Raw genomic sequence first — 17,535 nt, forward strand, 5'->3', positions numbered from 1 at the left:
TTCATGACATTTAGTTTCTCGGTTTCGATACGGATCATTTCTTAGCAATTGTTTGGTTAGAAAGTGTTACATTTCACAGAGTGACAGTGTACAGCGCAGTGCGCGTTGTTCGAATTGCTTTGCTATGTCATATGTTTAAAAAGTGTTGTATTTCGGAGTGAAGTGTACAAAACTACGCACAATTTCAGAATTGATTGCGACATAATGTTTGCAAATAATCTATGTCATCATAGAAATGACGTTATTTTACAAATAAACATTTCATGCAGTGTCAACACATGCCAACTTTCTGACATGGTTAAAAATGTCTAAAATCACGTTAAGCTCTTTCAACCAATCTCTAGCTGGTAATTTTTTTTTTTTAATCGAAAAGATAATATCAGTTAGGCCTAGTCCGCCTTTTTATAGTCTTATATAGGAACTTCTGTGAAGCACTGTAGATATAGGAACATCATTTGGAAAAGGGTCCTACCTATTATTTGTTCTGGGGGTATGACTGAGAGTATTTCTTTTTCATCATCATTCAAGGAATCGAGGACATCAGGATCATCGACTGCTGTATTTTCCCCCTCCTCCCGTTTTCCCCCGTTCTTTTCTCTGCACTCGTTGGCTCAGGGCGACTTTTTCCTCGACACATTTTTTAGTGATGATTGCCACTTGTCGAGGTGTCTCATACTGAGTGCGCGAACGCTTGCTTTAATAGTGCGCGAACCTTTGTTACAAGTGCGCGTACTCTTCCTACAAGTGCGCGATAACATGTTTACCACTGTGACTCAGCGTAGATTTTGCCTAACTCTAAGGCTAAATTCACTAACAGCGCCTTAACAGCGCACGTGTCTAACAGCGCTCTAACAACGCTTTCTGTGCGGTCATGGTGCTCATGCTGTTAGTGGCTGATTTGTTAGTGACTTGATAGCGCTAACAAACCTCCCACTAACAGCGTTTCTGTGCGGCCGGTACAGACATTTTGGACCATGAAACGTATAGCTGAATGTTACTGATACTTATTTCGAAATGTACCATAGCAAATATCCAATATTTTTTTTATCATCGTATGGGGCAGAATGTTACTGCTGTTCACTTCCAAACATGCCAAACGTAAAAGCAATCATTCGACATGTATTTTAGCATCTTCCGGAGCTAAATGTTATTGCAATTTACTTTCGAACGTAAATGCAAACATCCAGCATTTATTTCATCATTGTCAGGAGTTGAATATTATTGTTACTCTTTTCCGAACGTCAAAGCAAACATCAAACATTAATTTTACCATTAAACGCAGCTGAATGTCACTGTTATTCATTTCGAAATTTAAAAGCAAACATCAGACAGTTATTTTAGCATCATATGGACATGATGGAGCAGAATATTACTGCTATTTTCTTCCGAACATAAAAACGATCATCTGACATCTATTTTAGCATCTTCCGGAGCCGAATGCTATTGCTATTTACTTTCGAAAGTATAAGGAAACATCCGACATTTATTTAACCATCGTACGGAGTTGAATGTTATTGTTTTTCATTTCCGAACGTCATAGCAAAAATTCGACATTTATTTCAGCGTCTTCCGGAGCCGAATGTTATCCTTATTCATTTCCGAACGCAAAATCAAATATCTAACATTAGTTTTAGCACCATGCGGAGCTGAGTCTTATCGTTATTCATTTCCAAAAGTATGAGCAAACATCCGACATTTATTTTAGTATCATACCGAGTCGAATATTAAGGTCATTCATTTCCACAATTAAACGCAAACCCCTGACATTTATTTTAGCATCTTACTTAGCCGATTGTTACCGCTGTTCATTTTCAAAAGTAAAGGCAAACATCCGATTTTTTTTTTTTTTTTTTTTTTTGGTGGCGCGATCGGGCCACCAAAATCTTTATTTCTGAAATTTTGATTTCATTTCCGATTTTCACTCAATTCATTTATATAAAAGTTGATTCAATTCAAATTGACAAGCATGCAAACATCAGTAGGCACTAGATAACAGACACCATGTTGAACATCGATAAACGTCGAACATCGATAAACATCGGATAAGTCGAAGAAAATTCGACGTACGCGTACCTCGAAATTCGCGTACGTAGAACCATTTTCTTCAGTCCCGACGAATTCGAGGTATCCGAGTTTGACTGTACTAGGATCTAGATCCTCTGTTGGGCTACAGTAAATTTTTAAACAAGAAGATCTGTCTGTCCGAAGGAGTCTTTTATTTCTTATTTATTTATTTATTTATTTATTTAACGTTATTTATTTTGTCGTTGTCGCTCTCCACGAAGCCAGACGCAGTCTCCGCGGAACATCATAGATCTAGGTCTATATCCCGACGACCAGATACAGACACTAAAGACCGATAATAACGCCGATATTTCGGTCAAACTAACATTTAATAGGCAAACAACAGAACAGTTAACCTAGTGTTACTAAGTGTTAGACGTGATCGTGACATCTCTACAGTAACACCTTTAAATAACCAGTACAATAACAGAATCTACAACATGCAACAGAACCATTCATGGTTTTTATTAAAATTCTAAATAAGCATGATAAGAAAGATGAGTGAGACTGCATGCACCTTGCGAAAGGGTAAATTTACACTTGCGGTCTTGAGTGCTCTCGCTGGCTCCCAGCTCCAATGAAGATAACAAAGAGTTTGCTAGACGTCTAGATTTTTGCTGCTGCTAAGAAAAGAGCCTTAATTCTGCATCACCAATTCGGCCAATTCGGCATAGGAATTACATGTAGATTACGGGATACGATAGGCTCTGAGCTGAGCTGAGCTAGCTATGTAAGGCTCCACTGAAAACAAACCGGGAATTTACACAGCAGCTGATTCGTTCACGTACCAAAAAGCACGACACAACGACCAATGACAATATCGGTACGCTTTTCTCGCGGAAGGAGGTCTCGCTAGGTTGTGTCGATTTGTCTTAGGTACGTACAGTGTAGGACTAGTTGCGCTCAGCATTGCATGCATACAAGTAGCATACCAAAGATGATAGAGCAACGCGCAGCTGTACAGGGTGCTGTATCAATGATACAGCGTCGCTGCCTTACTGTTGTACTGCGCGGCGCTCTATTATCTTTGACTGTATCATCTTTGGCCTACTAGCAGTTTGTTCATACTCTGCATGCTCTGCGCGAACGTTCACTTAACGTTTATTGGAGAGGAAACTTATACAAATGTGGATATTTCTCGACGTAAGTTTCAATGGATAGCGGATGATAACTGTTTTCCGGTTGTGTGTTATGTATAATTGTACGTAAGTTTCAATAAGCTATCGTATTTGAATTTAAAACGTCTGTTTTATTCGGGTTTATTGCTGGATCCTGTCGTGTCATACATGCATTGTAGGAACCTACCTACAACGTACAAGATCTGAAGATGTAGTCTAGCTATTACAAGTTTGGCATTAAGTTTACACAACCTACACTAGCTCTAGTTGTCTATGGCAATATGCCTAACACTAAACCATTAACATGTAAACTAGTATTAGGCATATGATATATAGGCTAGGGCACCGGTCGTATTTACTGCAGAACAGTTCGGGAAACCCACTCACAAGGGCCAAGGGGGGCCCCTCCTTATAAGTAACCCGTCCCCCTTATAAGTAACCCCGTCCCCCTTATAAGTAGCGATGCCAGATGATTTGTAATTAATGCTCAGAAGTATATCAAGTGACCACTCATTTTAAAGCTTAGGAAGTCCTCCACGCAATAAGACTACTTTTTTTTAGTATTGAGGACGTATATGCAAATTAGCGCATAATTAATGAGATGCAAATTTGCATATTTTCCACCGGCCAGAATAGAGGCTGATGGAAAAAGTTGGTAAAGTTGTTATTTTAACTGTGTGAATCAATTATACAGCCTGAAGTCAGTTTCAAACATACTGGGCCTACAAAAAGTATATCTGGACACCAAGAGCTTGGATAATAAATCTGAATAAATTTGCATAATTACATTGGCAATATTATAAAAAGACATGTATACGGTAGTACATGATTAACTTGCAAATTTTTGTGTACTTGGAAATTGCTGTTTTTAAGAGCTAAATTCTCGGCAAACTTATACAGATTGTAAAACATGTATTGCAAGTAATGAACCTGCTTTATGCAATAGTGAATATTTTTTTATTACCTTTTCATATTTTTTAAAGCACTGAGGAACCATATGCAAATTGGCGCATAATTTAATGAGATGCAAATTCGCATATTTTCCACCGGTCTGTCCCAGAATAAAGGATGGTGGAAAAAGTTTGGTAAAGTTGGAAAGTGAATCAATCAAATATAGTCAGAAGTCAGATTCCAACATACTAGACCTACAAAAAGCATATCTAGACACCACGAACGAGGATAATAAATCTGAACAAATTTGCATAATTGATATTACATCGGCGTGAATAAATGTATACAGTATACATGTACACGATGTAACTTGCAAATTTTTGTGTACTTGGAAACTGCTGTTTTTAAGAGCTAAATTCTCGGCAAACTTACACACATTGTAAAACATGTAATGAACCTGCTATATGCAGTAATGAATGTGTGAATTACCCTTTCATATTTTTCCCCCACAGCCTCAGGCTAGGTGAAAAAGGTGGCAATGCTAAACTGACGTCCCAGTGACAGCAGAGGGTCCTGATGACGAACACTACACAATGAATGCTTTTAGTCTTCATAAAGAATCCATAACATATCACTGTTTTGAGTTGAAAAATCTTACTGATTGTCATTTACGTGTATCAACCTGTTCTCACAGCTGGCTTCCAATAGTGATGGTAAGTTAGTATAAACAGGAGTAGTAGTAACAGCAGCAAGACTGTAGCAGAGCAAGAAAGTGAAGTGATGCTGCTGATCAGCTGTGGCATTGAGACTTGCACCAGGATCGATTCGGTACAGGCCTACAAGTTGAAAGACAGAAAATGTCTTGATCAACTCTGAAAAAAAATGAAAAAGTGATAGTCTACAATTATTTGAAAATAACAAAATATAAACAGAATAAGCCAACATTTAATGAGTGTTTTGTTTTTTTACCTTAGCAAACTATTTTTAAGTCCCCCTCCGCATAATCGTCAAGCAGCTTATATGAATATATAGCCTCGTCACCGTCATATTTCACATTATACCATTCCGGGTATCCCGGGACTTGGGATACTACTCGGCCCTTGAATTCATCAGCTTCAAAGCGATGCTGTATCTGATTGGGTATAGAGAAGTGAGACTGGTAAGAGCAGTCGATAATGCACCCTGTTTCTGCAAGTTCAAAATTGAAATCAATCCTTATCAAGGCCGCAGAAATGAAAATAATGTGAAGTACAAAATAATTTCAAAGACATACATTTTTCAAAACTGACAAGTACAAAAAAAAAAAAAAAGCTTTGTAGTACTTGGCAAAATGGTAGGCCATGCATGAACTCATAGAGAAGTGAAAACTGCTGCTTGTAATAATGTATATATCACCATTTCAGGTGAAGAAATGGAATCATAATACAACTTACAAACAGACAAACTAATATACAAAAGAATAAATGTAAATCTAAATAATATGTGGTACTCAACTAAATTTGATAGTCTAGGAATACAGCAGTGCATAGAAAAATATATGTGAAGAGGAAATAATATGAAAACATACCTGAAATCATAAAAACAAAAACTCGGCAGCCTTGATAAGCACATATGAAAAACAGCAAGCAGATCCATATTTCTCAATTATTTATTCCTCTGTAGTGCAACAAAACTATACAAATGAGACATTTCACTGACAATGATTGGAGTCTAAAGGTATGGAAGGAACAGAAAGCAGTTATGGTGCATTCATGACAAACGTTCATATAATATCATAGAATATATACATGTATAACTGATATTCTTCATCTTGTGTTTCTTTAGTCAGCAAGTCGGCATGTCATCTTGTGTTTCTTTAGTCAGCATCTTATCAACTTCCCTAATGCTCTGCCAAAGCCCATGGAAGTGAATGTCTTTGGTGTACTTTTCAAGCTCATGTAATGTTCTGTCTGCTCTTTCCTTTTCTTCTATTTCTTTTTTCTGCAGGTAACTTTTACAAACTTGTAATTGCACAGTACTTTTCAACCACCGTGATACATGTATTTGAAATCAATTGTTCATTTGAAATACAGCACAGAAATTATATGCCAGTCTCACCCTTTTGCCAACGAGAAGAGGTGCATCCTCAGGCATTGAGGTTGAAGGGAGGGAGAATGAGTGTGCAATTAGGGACTTCACATTTTCTGCAAGATGTTCCCATGAATGTGGAGAGCCCTTTGCACTGAAGGCATAGATGTCACCATTTGGATGTGTCTGTCTAAGTACGTGCTGTCTAAATCTTAGTTGAGCTTTTAAAGCATTTACTTTTCCAGAACTGGGTGGAATTGATGTCAGCATCTCATCAACTTCCCTAATGCTCTGCCAAAGCCCATGGAAATGAATGTCTTTGGTGTACTTTTCAAGCTCATGTAATTTTCTGTCTGCTCTTTCTTTTTCTTCTTTTTCTTTTTTCCGCAGGGCTTCCTGTTTTTGTTCCAGTATGAGGTCTGCTCTCCGTTTGAAGTTCTTGTGAACCGTCCTTGCCTTCTTCCTCGCCTCAGAGATGATGTTTCTTGTTTGCTCTTCTGACATTCCCCCAAGCCACTCATCTGTCTTGTTTAGTGAAAACATGATTGTTGCCTCATGAACAAGAGTTGTGGAATTTGGCCGGCATTTCATCAGTTGATCCATGTACGCGAACACCCTCTCACTGAATTTGTTGTGTTTGGCAACACTCTTGCTTGTTTCACGTTCACATTCGGCAGTATCAAGGAGGTGCTGAGAATGAGCGGTCATCACTTTTGCTAGTGATGGGAGAACATTCTGCAAGACAGTCTCTGTTTGTCCATCATAGTCTGCAGGCTCTGTCAGTGCTCTGAAGACGACATCGTCCTGGAAGTTTACATCGAATGGGTTGATAGTGCCATCCATGAACTCATGGGGATTCTGGGTTCCTCTGTGAAGAGCAACTTGGATGTTGTCATAGATCTTGGGGAGGTCGAGGATATGAATGGCCTTGTCCTCAAGACAGCGCCACAAGGGTGATGTGATTATCTTGCTCACCAGACCAAGAGCTCTGCATCCTGCCAGATAAAAAGGTTCATCCAAGTCCGCTTGAACACATTTCAGAAGCTTGTTTGTGGCACCAAATTTCTGTAGAAAAGTGATCATTTGGTCTCTCAAGAAATAGATAAATCCGGCGTTGAAGAACAAGATGTTGAACCTGGAACCTCTGAATGGAATGATTGGAAGGGTTTTCATCCTACTTTCCTCCAGAAAAGGTTTGCAGAATGTTTTGAAAGGGCCATGAACACCTGCTTTGTCACTCCCTCCACGTGCAAAGGCTTTACTTGCTCCTTTAACCAGACGTAGAACCCCATTGCCCTCAGACTTGAAGGAGAGTCCCTTACTGGCTGCTCCAGAACCCTTGCCATCAAAGAGCTCCTTTTCCACAGCTGAGATTGCCTTTTCAGAAACCTCAGCATACTGTACTAACGAATGCAGGCCACAGAAGAAAGATGAAAGTTGTTCAAGTGGCTCCCTCTCTTCGTCACTTAATGCTGTCCAGTTGTCAATCAATAATGGCAGAACTTCTGATCTGTAGTTTTTAAGTAGCTCGTGCCACTTAAGTTCCGTTGACGCACGGTCCGACATTGTATTTCTAATATTCATGAGGATTTTTTTCCCTGAGGCACTTTTTGAGTCCTCACAAGCTTGATCCAAATCAGCAAGTAGTTCTTTGAATGTACTTAATGTATCAGCCGCTGACTTTGTTGTGATATCCCTCAAGCCTAGCACATAGTAGCGCTGATCCTCATCTGATGCATGATACCCCATCACTTTCTCACCATATTTTGAAGTTTCATCTGTATACAAAGTTGTGTTTTTCTTTTCTGAAAGCTCACAGGAAATTTGCTGTTGGGATACACATAACCTCTGGATGCTCATGTTTTCTACAGTCGATTTTGAGGGCAACCTTTCACACTCTTTGTCAGTTAGATTTTGAATTACTGCTTTGATGCATGGGGAAACTTTTGCTACACCAACGTGATTGTTCAACAGTTCATATACACATTTTGTTAATGCAGAGTTAAAACATCGGTTTTCATGATCATATGTTTCTACTTGTTGATTTTCCATTTTCTTCAGCTTTTCAGACAATTCCTTGTTGGCATGCTGCAGTGAAACAACTTCTGCTTTCAGTTGTGATACTTCTTCTTCCAACTCAACGTTTTTGCGTTCACATTCCTCATGGTTCAGTTTCGATTCAATTTTCTTACATTTTTTCGCTTGATAGTTCTCCCTATCTCTACACCTTTTCAGGGAAACGCGAAGATCTTTATTTTTCTCTGTTACATAATCTAGGTTTGTTTGTACAGTTTCGAGATGTTCTGTCTTCAATTTCAAATCTTCACTCAATTCCTTTGTAACCTGTTCAAAGGCACATTTTGATGAAGAATGCTGCTGGCAAATTCCTGAAGTGTGGGGCTTTCTTAAAGCTGGAGTCGCAACTGGGCACTCAAATGTTTGCTCAAGAAATTCTTTATAAGTTTGTGATAAGCCACCATCTGGAGTTCTGTCTTTCTGGAGTCGCTCACGCTTTTGCTTTAACCTTTGCAATGCCTTCATGAAGCTATTTACGGATACTTCATTTTCAGGACTGGTATACAATTCCTTGAGTTGCTTTGCAGTAGCTGAATTTGACCTACTTTTCAATAACTCAAAAATGTCCTTGTTTGTAAGGATTCTGCTAGGACCCTGTGATGAACCTTGGAATTTTTCATTCATAAAGAAGAAAAAAAAAAAAAAAAAACATGGAAGCTGTTATGAATTCTATAATACATGTATAATAGAATTGCAATGTTTATTTCATTTTGAAAAGAAATGCTTTTTTAGAATAACGAAATAGAGAAAGGAAATTTTTGAAATTACAGAAATCAAATTCATATTTGAAGAGTAATATACCCTTTTACTGCCCCTTGCATGATCCACTACATATTCCCATTATCTACCAAACATGGCTTCAATAATACCGGTACTCACTAAGCCCTTCAACAAATACAAGCACTATCTAGCTTATCTTTTTTTTTTTTTTTTTAATCAATCTTCAAGTTCCCATTCATGCAAAGTAAAAAATAAAAAATAAATAAAAAAAAAAAAAACATGGATAAGCCATGGTCCTGGAAAGGAAAGAAATCTTTGCCTGCACAAGGCTTGATAATTTAGAATCAAATTTTCATGAAACTTAAGTACCGTACTGTAGGCCTGCCGCTTAGTTATCCCCCTTCCCCACTTAAAAAAAAAAGAAAAAAAAAAAGATTGGAGAATATGAAGAAAAAAAACCCGGCAAGAGGCTTACCCTATTCAAAAATCTCGTTTTTGCTTTGTGGTCCTCCCCTCCCCCGCTCTTTTCTCAGTCATTTTGTTTTTGTTTTTGGGAGTTTTTTTTTTTTTTTTTTTTAACATCAAAAAGGTAACTGCAAGGTCATTCCACCCCTAACCAGACATTCTGACCCATCAAAGTACATACTCATTCTCTCACTCCAAATGTTAAGATACTGCAATTTATATATATATATATATATATATATATATAATATTCAAGTCAAGACTCTGTGTTGGTCAACTCTGACAGCGAGAATGAGTTAAAAAGTATAGACTAATCTCACGTTAGAGAAAAGCCTTCTAACGTTGAAATTTTGGCCAGTGCCTGGATCAATCACACTGTCTGCCTTCAATACTAACTGTGACACTCATCATTCTTTAGCTTAGAAAAGCTTTAATCATATATTAAATATAGTAAGTCAACAACCAACACACTTGTATCAAAACCGGACCAAAAATGGAAACATCTCTACAGCTAACACATCAATTTATATGGGTGGGACTACACTACTTCATGTTTTTCCCACCGTTGGTGGCGCTAGAACATCAGCGGCCACGCAAAAAATTTCAAATATGATGACACGGTCTCAAAATACCCGCTCCCGCAGATTTCCGCAATGGTAATTGGCCACAAGTTGTATGGCATTGAAAAGCTACGAGTTCAGTGAACACAAATTAGACGGTTACTTTTTCGTCACTACCCCTACTTTTTGAGATAAATGCCTTTGAAACGCGGCCAGAATATCATCAATTTTTCACCTTTTTGTACGATATTGAAATTATATTAAAATCTGTTCTAAAAATATAATTTGGCGAGAAATCGAAAGGGAATAATCTTACCTTCCGTAGAAGCCATCTTGCATCACTGGAAACATACAAAATCTCGCGACACACGCGATTTCACGAGACCCCTGCAACATAACCCGGACGACGTGTCTTCAGCTCCACTGCCGGCGATCAGCGATGATGCACAAAACCCGACACGGTACGCAAATAAGCCACACAGAAAACGATATTTTTTGGGGTAAAATCAACTTTATTCGTCGAAATAACCACGAAGGAAAGTAAGCATATGGATATTTTTGACGAAAAATGTGAGTTATTACATTCCCCTTCACTTAGTTACTGAGATATTAACTCTGAATTGAGGGACTTGAAGAAGCATTCACTGTGTAGTGTCTGAATAGGACACGCGCATAGAGCGGTCAGTCTGGCATCGCTATTATAAGTAACCCCCGGGGCACCCCTTATAAGGAGTCTCCACGCTTTTTTGCAATGCAACGCGAAAATGAAAGGACTGCGGCAATTCGCTCGATTATGTCCATAAAGCTTCACAAGTTTCCTAGTTACTCACGAAATTTGAGCAAAATCGGTTTGAGGCACCATATCTAAAATCATGGATTTAAATGTGATGTCAAACGACCCATGCGAATGCTGAAGTGAAATGCGAGCGATTACTGGCGTGAGTGTCGCCAGGCGCGGCGGCGCGGCAATGTTTGAGTGCAGACGTGGCGACTGACCTCCGTACTCAGTCGCCACGTCTGCACTCAAGCATTGCCGCGCCGCCGCGCCTGGCGACACTCACGCCAGTAATCGCTCGCATTTCAGCATTCGCATGGGTCGTTTGACATCGCATTTAAATCCATGATTTTAGATATGATGCCTCAAACCGATTTTGCTCAAATTTCGTGAGTAACTAGGAAACTTGTGAAGCTTTATGGACATAATCAAGCGAATTGCCGCAGTCCTTTCATTTTCGCGTTGCATTGCAAAAAAGCGTGGAGACTCCTTATAAGGGGTGCCCGGGGGTTACTTATAAGGGGGACGGGGTTACTTTACGAAGGGGGACGGGTTACTTATAAGGAGGGGCCCCCCTTGTGAGTGGGTTTCCCGAACTGAGAATGCAGACATAAGACATGCACTGTGACTGGACTGCTACATGCTACACAAGTTTCAGTTTCATGTAGGGCCTAATACCACAACGTTTAGACCTATCAACAGTATCTACTGCAGAATGCAGACATTACTGGACTGCTACTATACAAATGATGCACAGGATAGAGTGTGTTAGTGGAGGCGTAGCGCACTCGAGGGTATTTACAATTGTGAAACATGCACGAGGCGAAGCCGAGTACATGTTGCACTACATTGTAAATACCCGAGAGTGAGCTGCGTCTCCACTAACGCCACGAAATAATCCTGTGCATCATTTGTTTTATAGAATGGGTCGAAAACTAACAACATTTTTCACGTACCTTTGTGGATCAAGATGTCCAAAGATGTTCGTCCCAAACACGTTGCACTCGGTAATCCCGCACATATAAGTACTGTACGTATAAGAGTACGTACGCCACACATTGTTATGCACACAAGAAAGGCCGGCCGGCCGGCAGCCCGAACTAGAAGTTGTTTACAGGATTGACAGCGCGCATAGTAGCGCGCGACGCACTTGTAACAACTGATTGAGTGCGCACTGCTAGCGCAAACATTGTGACGTACGTCGGCCGTGGATCCGGATGTTAGTGAGAAATTAATACAAGCACACGTGACTCATTTCAGCGCTTCCAATTGGCTACATTCTTGAACCCATTTTATAAATCATCATACATGCTACACACGATGTCATCTGCAAATCGGAGGTTTGTGATTGTTCTTCCTCCGATGCTGACTGTGCCCTGGTGGTCAAGCAAGAAGGGCTTCCGTCATGATCCTCTCAAGGAAGATATTGAAGTGAGGATGAGTGTTGGTGAGAGCAAGCTTTTTTCCCATGTTGACCATTTATTTCTTCATGGTAGCCCACAGACTAAACACAGTGCATCGTGCCAGACTCTGTCAAATGCCTTTTTAAAATCTATGAATACATGGAAGATGTCTTGTTGGTGTTGTGAGTATTTCCCGCACAGAACTCGTAGATTGAAAATCTGTTCTGTGGTGCTTCTCTTGCTGCGGAATCCTGCTTGTTCCTCGGCTGTGATTTCTTCAGCCTGTGGTTTCAGTCTGTTGAGAAGGACCTTCAACATCACTTTGCTGACGTGGCTGATGAGGCTGATTGTTCTGTAGTTGTTGCACAGTTGAAGGTTACCTTTCTTTGGTAGAGTGATGATGAGTGATTGAGTCCGGCTAGATGGCCATTCTCCAGTCAGCCAGATTTTGTTGCAGATTGTTGTGAGTACTAGGTCTACGACCTCCATTCTTGATCAGTTCTGCTGGGATGTTGTCAACTCCTGCAGCCTTTCCATTCTTCAGGGATTTAATGGCAGCCTCTACTTCTTCTCTGAGAATGGGGAAGTCATCGTCATTGGTCGATTCTTCAGCTTCATAACCATAAAACCATAACTATGCCCTCAGCTTCGCTTCGGGCATAGTTATGGTTTTCACATCACCTTGGGCCCATAATTTTAACTGTGCCTCTCATCGTCATAGCAGTCACAATTGCCAAAAACCCTCCTCCCTGGTCCCCCTCCCTCTGTATAACACTGTAACACTGTTATACTGAGCACTGTTTCATGCTGAGGACTCATTAGAATGTCTATATAGAAATACTGGTAAATTTATCTATTTAATAGTCGCAGTGCCACTGAGGTTTATAATATTTACTGTGATATCCCATGAACCACCATGCACTGACTGAGCAACTGGCGAGCTTCTCTTGCTGTATGGCATGCCGTTTGACAAGTGATAAAGTCACTAAAAGCCCGCCTCACTCACTTGCGCTTCTGCGAAGCTGACACCACAGTCCACAGAACTCTGCTCTGGGTGTAGAAACTAGAGTTCTGTGGCGCATGGCTGACACATCAAACACCGTGCAATCACGATTTCGCGTGCCTTTGCTCTCCGCTGCAGGACTTTTGAGCTTTACATAAATAGCCTAACATTAGGCCTTTTTACTAGTACAATGGTGCATCGCAGAAAATTGCCATGATCATGGTGCAAAGTGTGAAAAAAAATTGGCAGTAGTAGTCTGCGATACAATAGGAGTATAGATTGCATTTTTCAGGTTTTTGAACATTCTAGCTTACACCACCTCACCACAACAGTAAGTAGTTACGTGAATATTTTTATGCCTCCTTCATCCATCCCGATCTGACCCCATTTCAAATCGCGCAAACCAGCCATGCGGGTGAGGCTTGTGTGTTTGTGTGTGTCCATGTAGTGGCTGCCCGTAAATCGGTAGCTACAATATGTATACACACTTCGCACTCGTGTGGTCAGTAGACAAAATAAACATTAACATACTGATGAATCAGGATAAAAAATTTAAATTTTGGGGTTTTTTTAAACATTATTTCAGAGAATAATTTTGCCAAGGTCGGGAGTAAACATGTCCTCTGCAATAGGTTAATAAGTGATCCCCTGCTTAAGATATCACACAGAATTCATTCATTTAAAAGCTGATTGAAGCATGGATCACAAAAGTTTACCACTCGTTGCATTCCGTTTGATTGTGTGCCGATGCACATGCACAGCACCGTTTGTAGGGTCTGCTCGCGCTTGGTCACGCCGTGCCGCGCAGGGAAGAGCGTTAGAGCAACCACGTGGCGTACCGTGGCGTAAGTGCTTTCATCACGCATACACATGTCGTCACATTCACACACACACTGTATCCCAACACGAAATCTCACACACATGCACACAGAACAGTGCTGGAAGACACGCTGGCAGATCCGCGGTGCCTGATAGGTACTCTAATTCGCACGCACTGCTCAATTAGGGTAAAATCTCGCACTGATAATATAGGGCTGTAAAGTGCACAATTGCCGGGTATTGTGCACTTTACAGCCCTATATCAGTCCGGGAAAACCCGCTCATGAGCACCCCTCTGCCTCATGAGGCTTTCCGCCCACCTCATGAGGCCCTCGGGGAGAGCAACTTATGAGCCTCCTTGTTCACTCTTCATTCATCTCACATCTGTCATTGTGGCAACTTCACATGGTGATATTTTGTTACACACACATGTCCACTCTCCATGATGAAAAGAAGAAAAATTCTATCTGCTCTTTTTTACACTTATCAAGTTTTAATCAACCAATGCACAGCGACCCATCAAAACACAGGTGCCAGCGGGTTCGCTCAGTGCAGGGCTGCCGCACCTAGCGGCTTGATCCGACTAAATATTTTCGGTGCTTTTTTCTGCGGCTCTCACCTCTCCATGCACTAATCAGTCCCATGAAGCTGAAGATCAGTATCGAGAAAAAATAAAATCGGAACTAACCTGATCTTGTGCATATATTCCAAATTACTATTCCACACTTATAGAGTAGGTACTCAAATTTGAAAGCAAACTGATCACTTTGTAGGTATTACTACGGGTTAACTTTCTTCATGAATTCCAATGTCCACTAGACTTTTGGCGCTTTGCCTGCAATTGTCCTGCAGCATCCAGCGCTGACAGCGCGCAAGCTGCGAGATTTTCAGAGCAACCTTGAACATGCACGGGAGCATTTACAGTTTGCATGCAAAACAGTGCAGCTTGACGGCGCAGATATGTACTCGCCTACTATGGTAATAATGGTAAGTTTTGCAACACGGAAAAAAGAAAGGGGAGAATGTGCCCATTTTGTTTTTTAACAAGACGCATCTTAAAGCAGAAAGATCTCTATATCTATATTATCTATACCAGTCGCAGAATATTCACATTATTGCTTTAAAGATGATATTTCATGTGGTACGAATACAATGTCCACACAGCAAATGTGAAAGAGTTTTCTGTGTGCATTTTCTCGCCAGAACGCATTCCATGGCTTGGATTTATTATCAAAATATCTCTCAATCAGGCATTTCTCACAAACCGCTTCGATAAGAATTCATATCGGTTATGACTATGTCGGCGTTGTATTCGTACCCCCATGAAATATCATCAAAGCAATATAATGTGAATATTCTCCGACTGATATAGATATTCTAATAGAGATCTTTCTGTTTTAAGATGTGTCTTGTTAAAAAAAAAAATGGGCACATTTTAGGTACCGGTAGTACACAAACATGTGGCTGTATCCAGCAATTCATTTCATGGCTACAACCATATGCATGTGGCTGGATGGTAAAAACACACACATGTACATGTAGTTGTATTCTCATTTTTCTTTTCTTTTTTTTTCTTTTTTTTTTCATTTTTGGTCTTGTCACATGTAAACTTCTCAACAATATGCCAATACAAACCAACTGTGAGACAAATAGAATAGAAAGGACAAGTCTTTGCATGTACTGCTGTAAATAGTAAAAACAAATTACTTGCACAAAGGCCATGACAGCCTCAACTTCACATATAATCTGTATACTACAGATTAATACAAAATACCTACCTTAAATGTTTTGTTTGGAAAAGGCACATGATCTACTGGCCTGAATAGGGTCAGTGTAACTGCTAACTGTAAAGCAGTATGATGGGGTACAAAGAAAATTGAATTGTGCTGCATGGTGATAAATATGATCTGCCATCTGTGTAATGCGAGACTACTAAATTACTAAATGATATACCGTGTGTGTGTGTAGAGTGAGTGAATGCAGCAATATCAGTGGAACATGTATACAAAGGACAAGTGAAGTTGAAGTAAATTGGACAATCTGTTGAAAAGTATTGCATGTTGAAGGTGTGGATTCTGCTGTCGCTGAATGATAATACTACAATAGTGTGTAAAGTCACTGCAAAACAATGATACTATAACAAAAATATAAAGAGAATTCCACAAAATTGTACTTTAAATTATGAGAAAACATTCCCTTGATTTATTTATCAACTACAGACATACTGTATAAGGTGACTAATATCCCCCCACCCCCCGCCCCGCCTTTGAAAGAGGTACATGTAATTCAAGTTCCCTTATTGTGCTACAAAAATGAAAATATGGTGAATTCTTAATTTTGTGTATATGATGGGTTATATTATTCTCCTTTTTGAAAGAGGTACTGTACATGTACACTGTATGTTGTGCTCTTTCATTATGTTACAGAAATGAAAATACATTGAATTCTCTTAATATTTTTTATGTCGGTCTGCAGCGATGAATGACAATTACTCTAATTTTGTCAATGTCTGCTTTATTCTCTGATCTTTGGCTGCAGGAACCATCAGATACAGTGGTAATGATGATGTCCTGAAAGAGAGTGCACATTCGTAACTTGAGATTTAAAGGAGGAGATACCATGGGGAAAAAGAAGGATCGAGCAGTGCCTGGAATGGGGAAGAGGCGGACTGTCCTACAAATAGATGGTGGTTCATCTATGAGTAGTAAGAAAGGTGAGAGTGGGATGAGATTATCATACCCTGAATCTGGCATGTACATGTAGTCACAAGTTCCATGAAGTAGATTGTGATTATGTTCATAGAGAAGGGAAAAAATATCTCTCTGTAAATATTTTAATATGGTCACAAAGCAGTTCATCGGCCATTGTGCAATCAACCACAAATGGAACTTCATGAATCTTATAGGACATTTCTAAAATGCTGATTTCATCTCCATTGCCAAATTTATTGACTTTGGAGGACAGAGCTATTGGGGATTCATGATGGCTAAAAGGTTTAGTTGAAGTAAATCTTGTGTTGTCTCTGTTACGCACGTGTTATCCCCTTTGGAGAGATAAATGTTCGAAAGTATTAAAAGGTAATCAGTATACACTTACTGGTTAATCCTGCAGAACTTATCTCAGGATACATGTAATTGACTGATGCTTGCCTATAATTCAGTCATTTGGAAAGGATAGTGCCAAATTTTATATCTGCTTCAGATATTTTGTGTCAAAAATGACAGAAATAGAAGCAGGTAATGAAATTAAATAAATTCTTACTTTTCTTATGCCATCATGATACATCATCATTTTTCTCTTTATTCTGCCTTTTACCTACCCAGGTAGTTGTTTCTTGCTCAGGCTTTATGATTGCAATCAGTCTATTCTCCCTTACCATGTATGTGTTCAGGTTATGCCCAGAATTCAGGAGGAAATGCATTAAGAGGTTTGATGGCCAACTATGGAGACAGTGATGATGAGCAGGAGGCTGCCCCACCACAGTATGTTGACTTCCGCCAGGTGGAGGCAAGAGAACCAGAAAGAAAGCCCAAGACAGAGATGGATGCCAAGCTTGCTGACTTTATGGCTGTGA

General features: G+C 39.8%; 3 protein-coding genes across 3 annotated transcripts in view; 1 reads left to right on the forward strand and 2 right to left on the reverse strand.

The window, feature by feature from the left end:
• Positions 1-2,689, reverse strand: part of LOC140236213 (chaperone Ric-8A-like) — a 40,288-nt gene extending 37,599 nt beyond the window's left edge. The window contains exon 1 of the mRNA XM_072316179.1: positions 2,582-2,689. The gene's annotated coding sequence lies outside the window, so the exon portion shown is untranslated. The remainder of the gene's footprint in view (positions 1-2,581) is intronic.
• A 478-nt stretch (positions 2,690-3,167) lies between these two features.
• Positions 3,168-17,535, forward strand: part of LOC140236124 (formin-binding protein 4-like) — a 50,803-nt gene continuing 36,435 nt past the window's right edge. The window contains exons 1-3 of the mRNA XM_072316098.1: positions 3,168-3,207; positions 16,500-16,674; positions 17,353-17,531. Coding sequence (XP_072172199.1) covers positions 16,581-16,674; positions 17,353-17,531 — 273 coding nt within the window. The 5' untranslated portion in view covers positions 3,168-3,207; positions 16,500-16,580. The remainder of the gene's footprint in view (positions 3,208-16,499; positions 16,675-17,352; positions 17,532-17,535) is intronic.
• LOC140235629 (uncharacterized) lies at positions 5,044-7,889 on the reverse strand. The gene is made up of 2 exons (XM_072315637.1): positions 6,171-7,889; positions 5,044-5,205 (listed from the first exon to the last, which is right to left on the reverse strand). Exons 1-2 carry the CDS (start codon positions 7,887-7,889, stop codon positions 5,044-5,046), a joined length of 1,881 nt encoding a protein of 626 aa, XP_072171738.1.

The sequence above is a fragment of the Diadema setosum genome, chromosome 12 (assembly GCF_964275005.1).
Source record: "Diadema setosum chromosome 12, eeDiaSeto1, whole genome shotgun sequence".
Taxonomy (NCBI): Eukaryota; Metazoa; Echinodermata; class Echinoidea; order Diadematoida; family Diadematidae; genus Diadema; species Diadema setosum.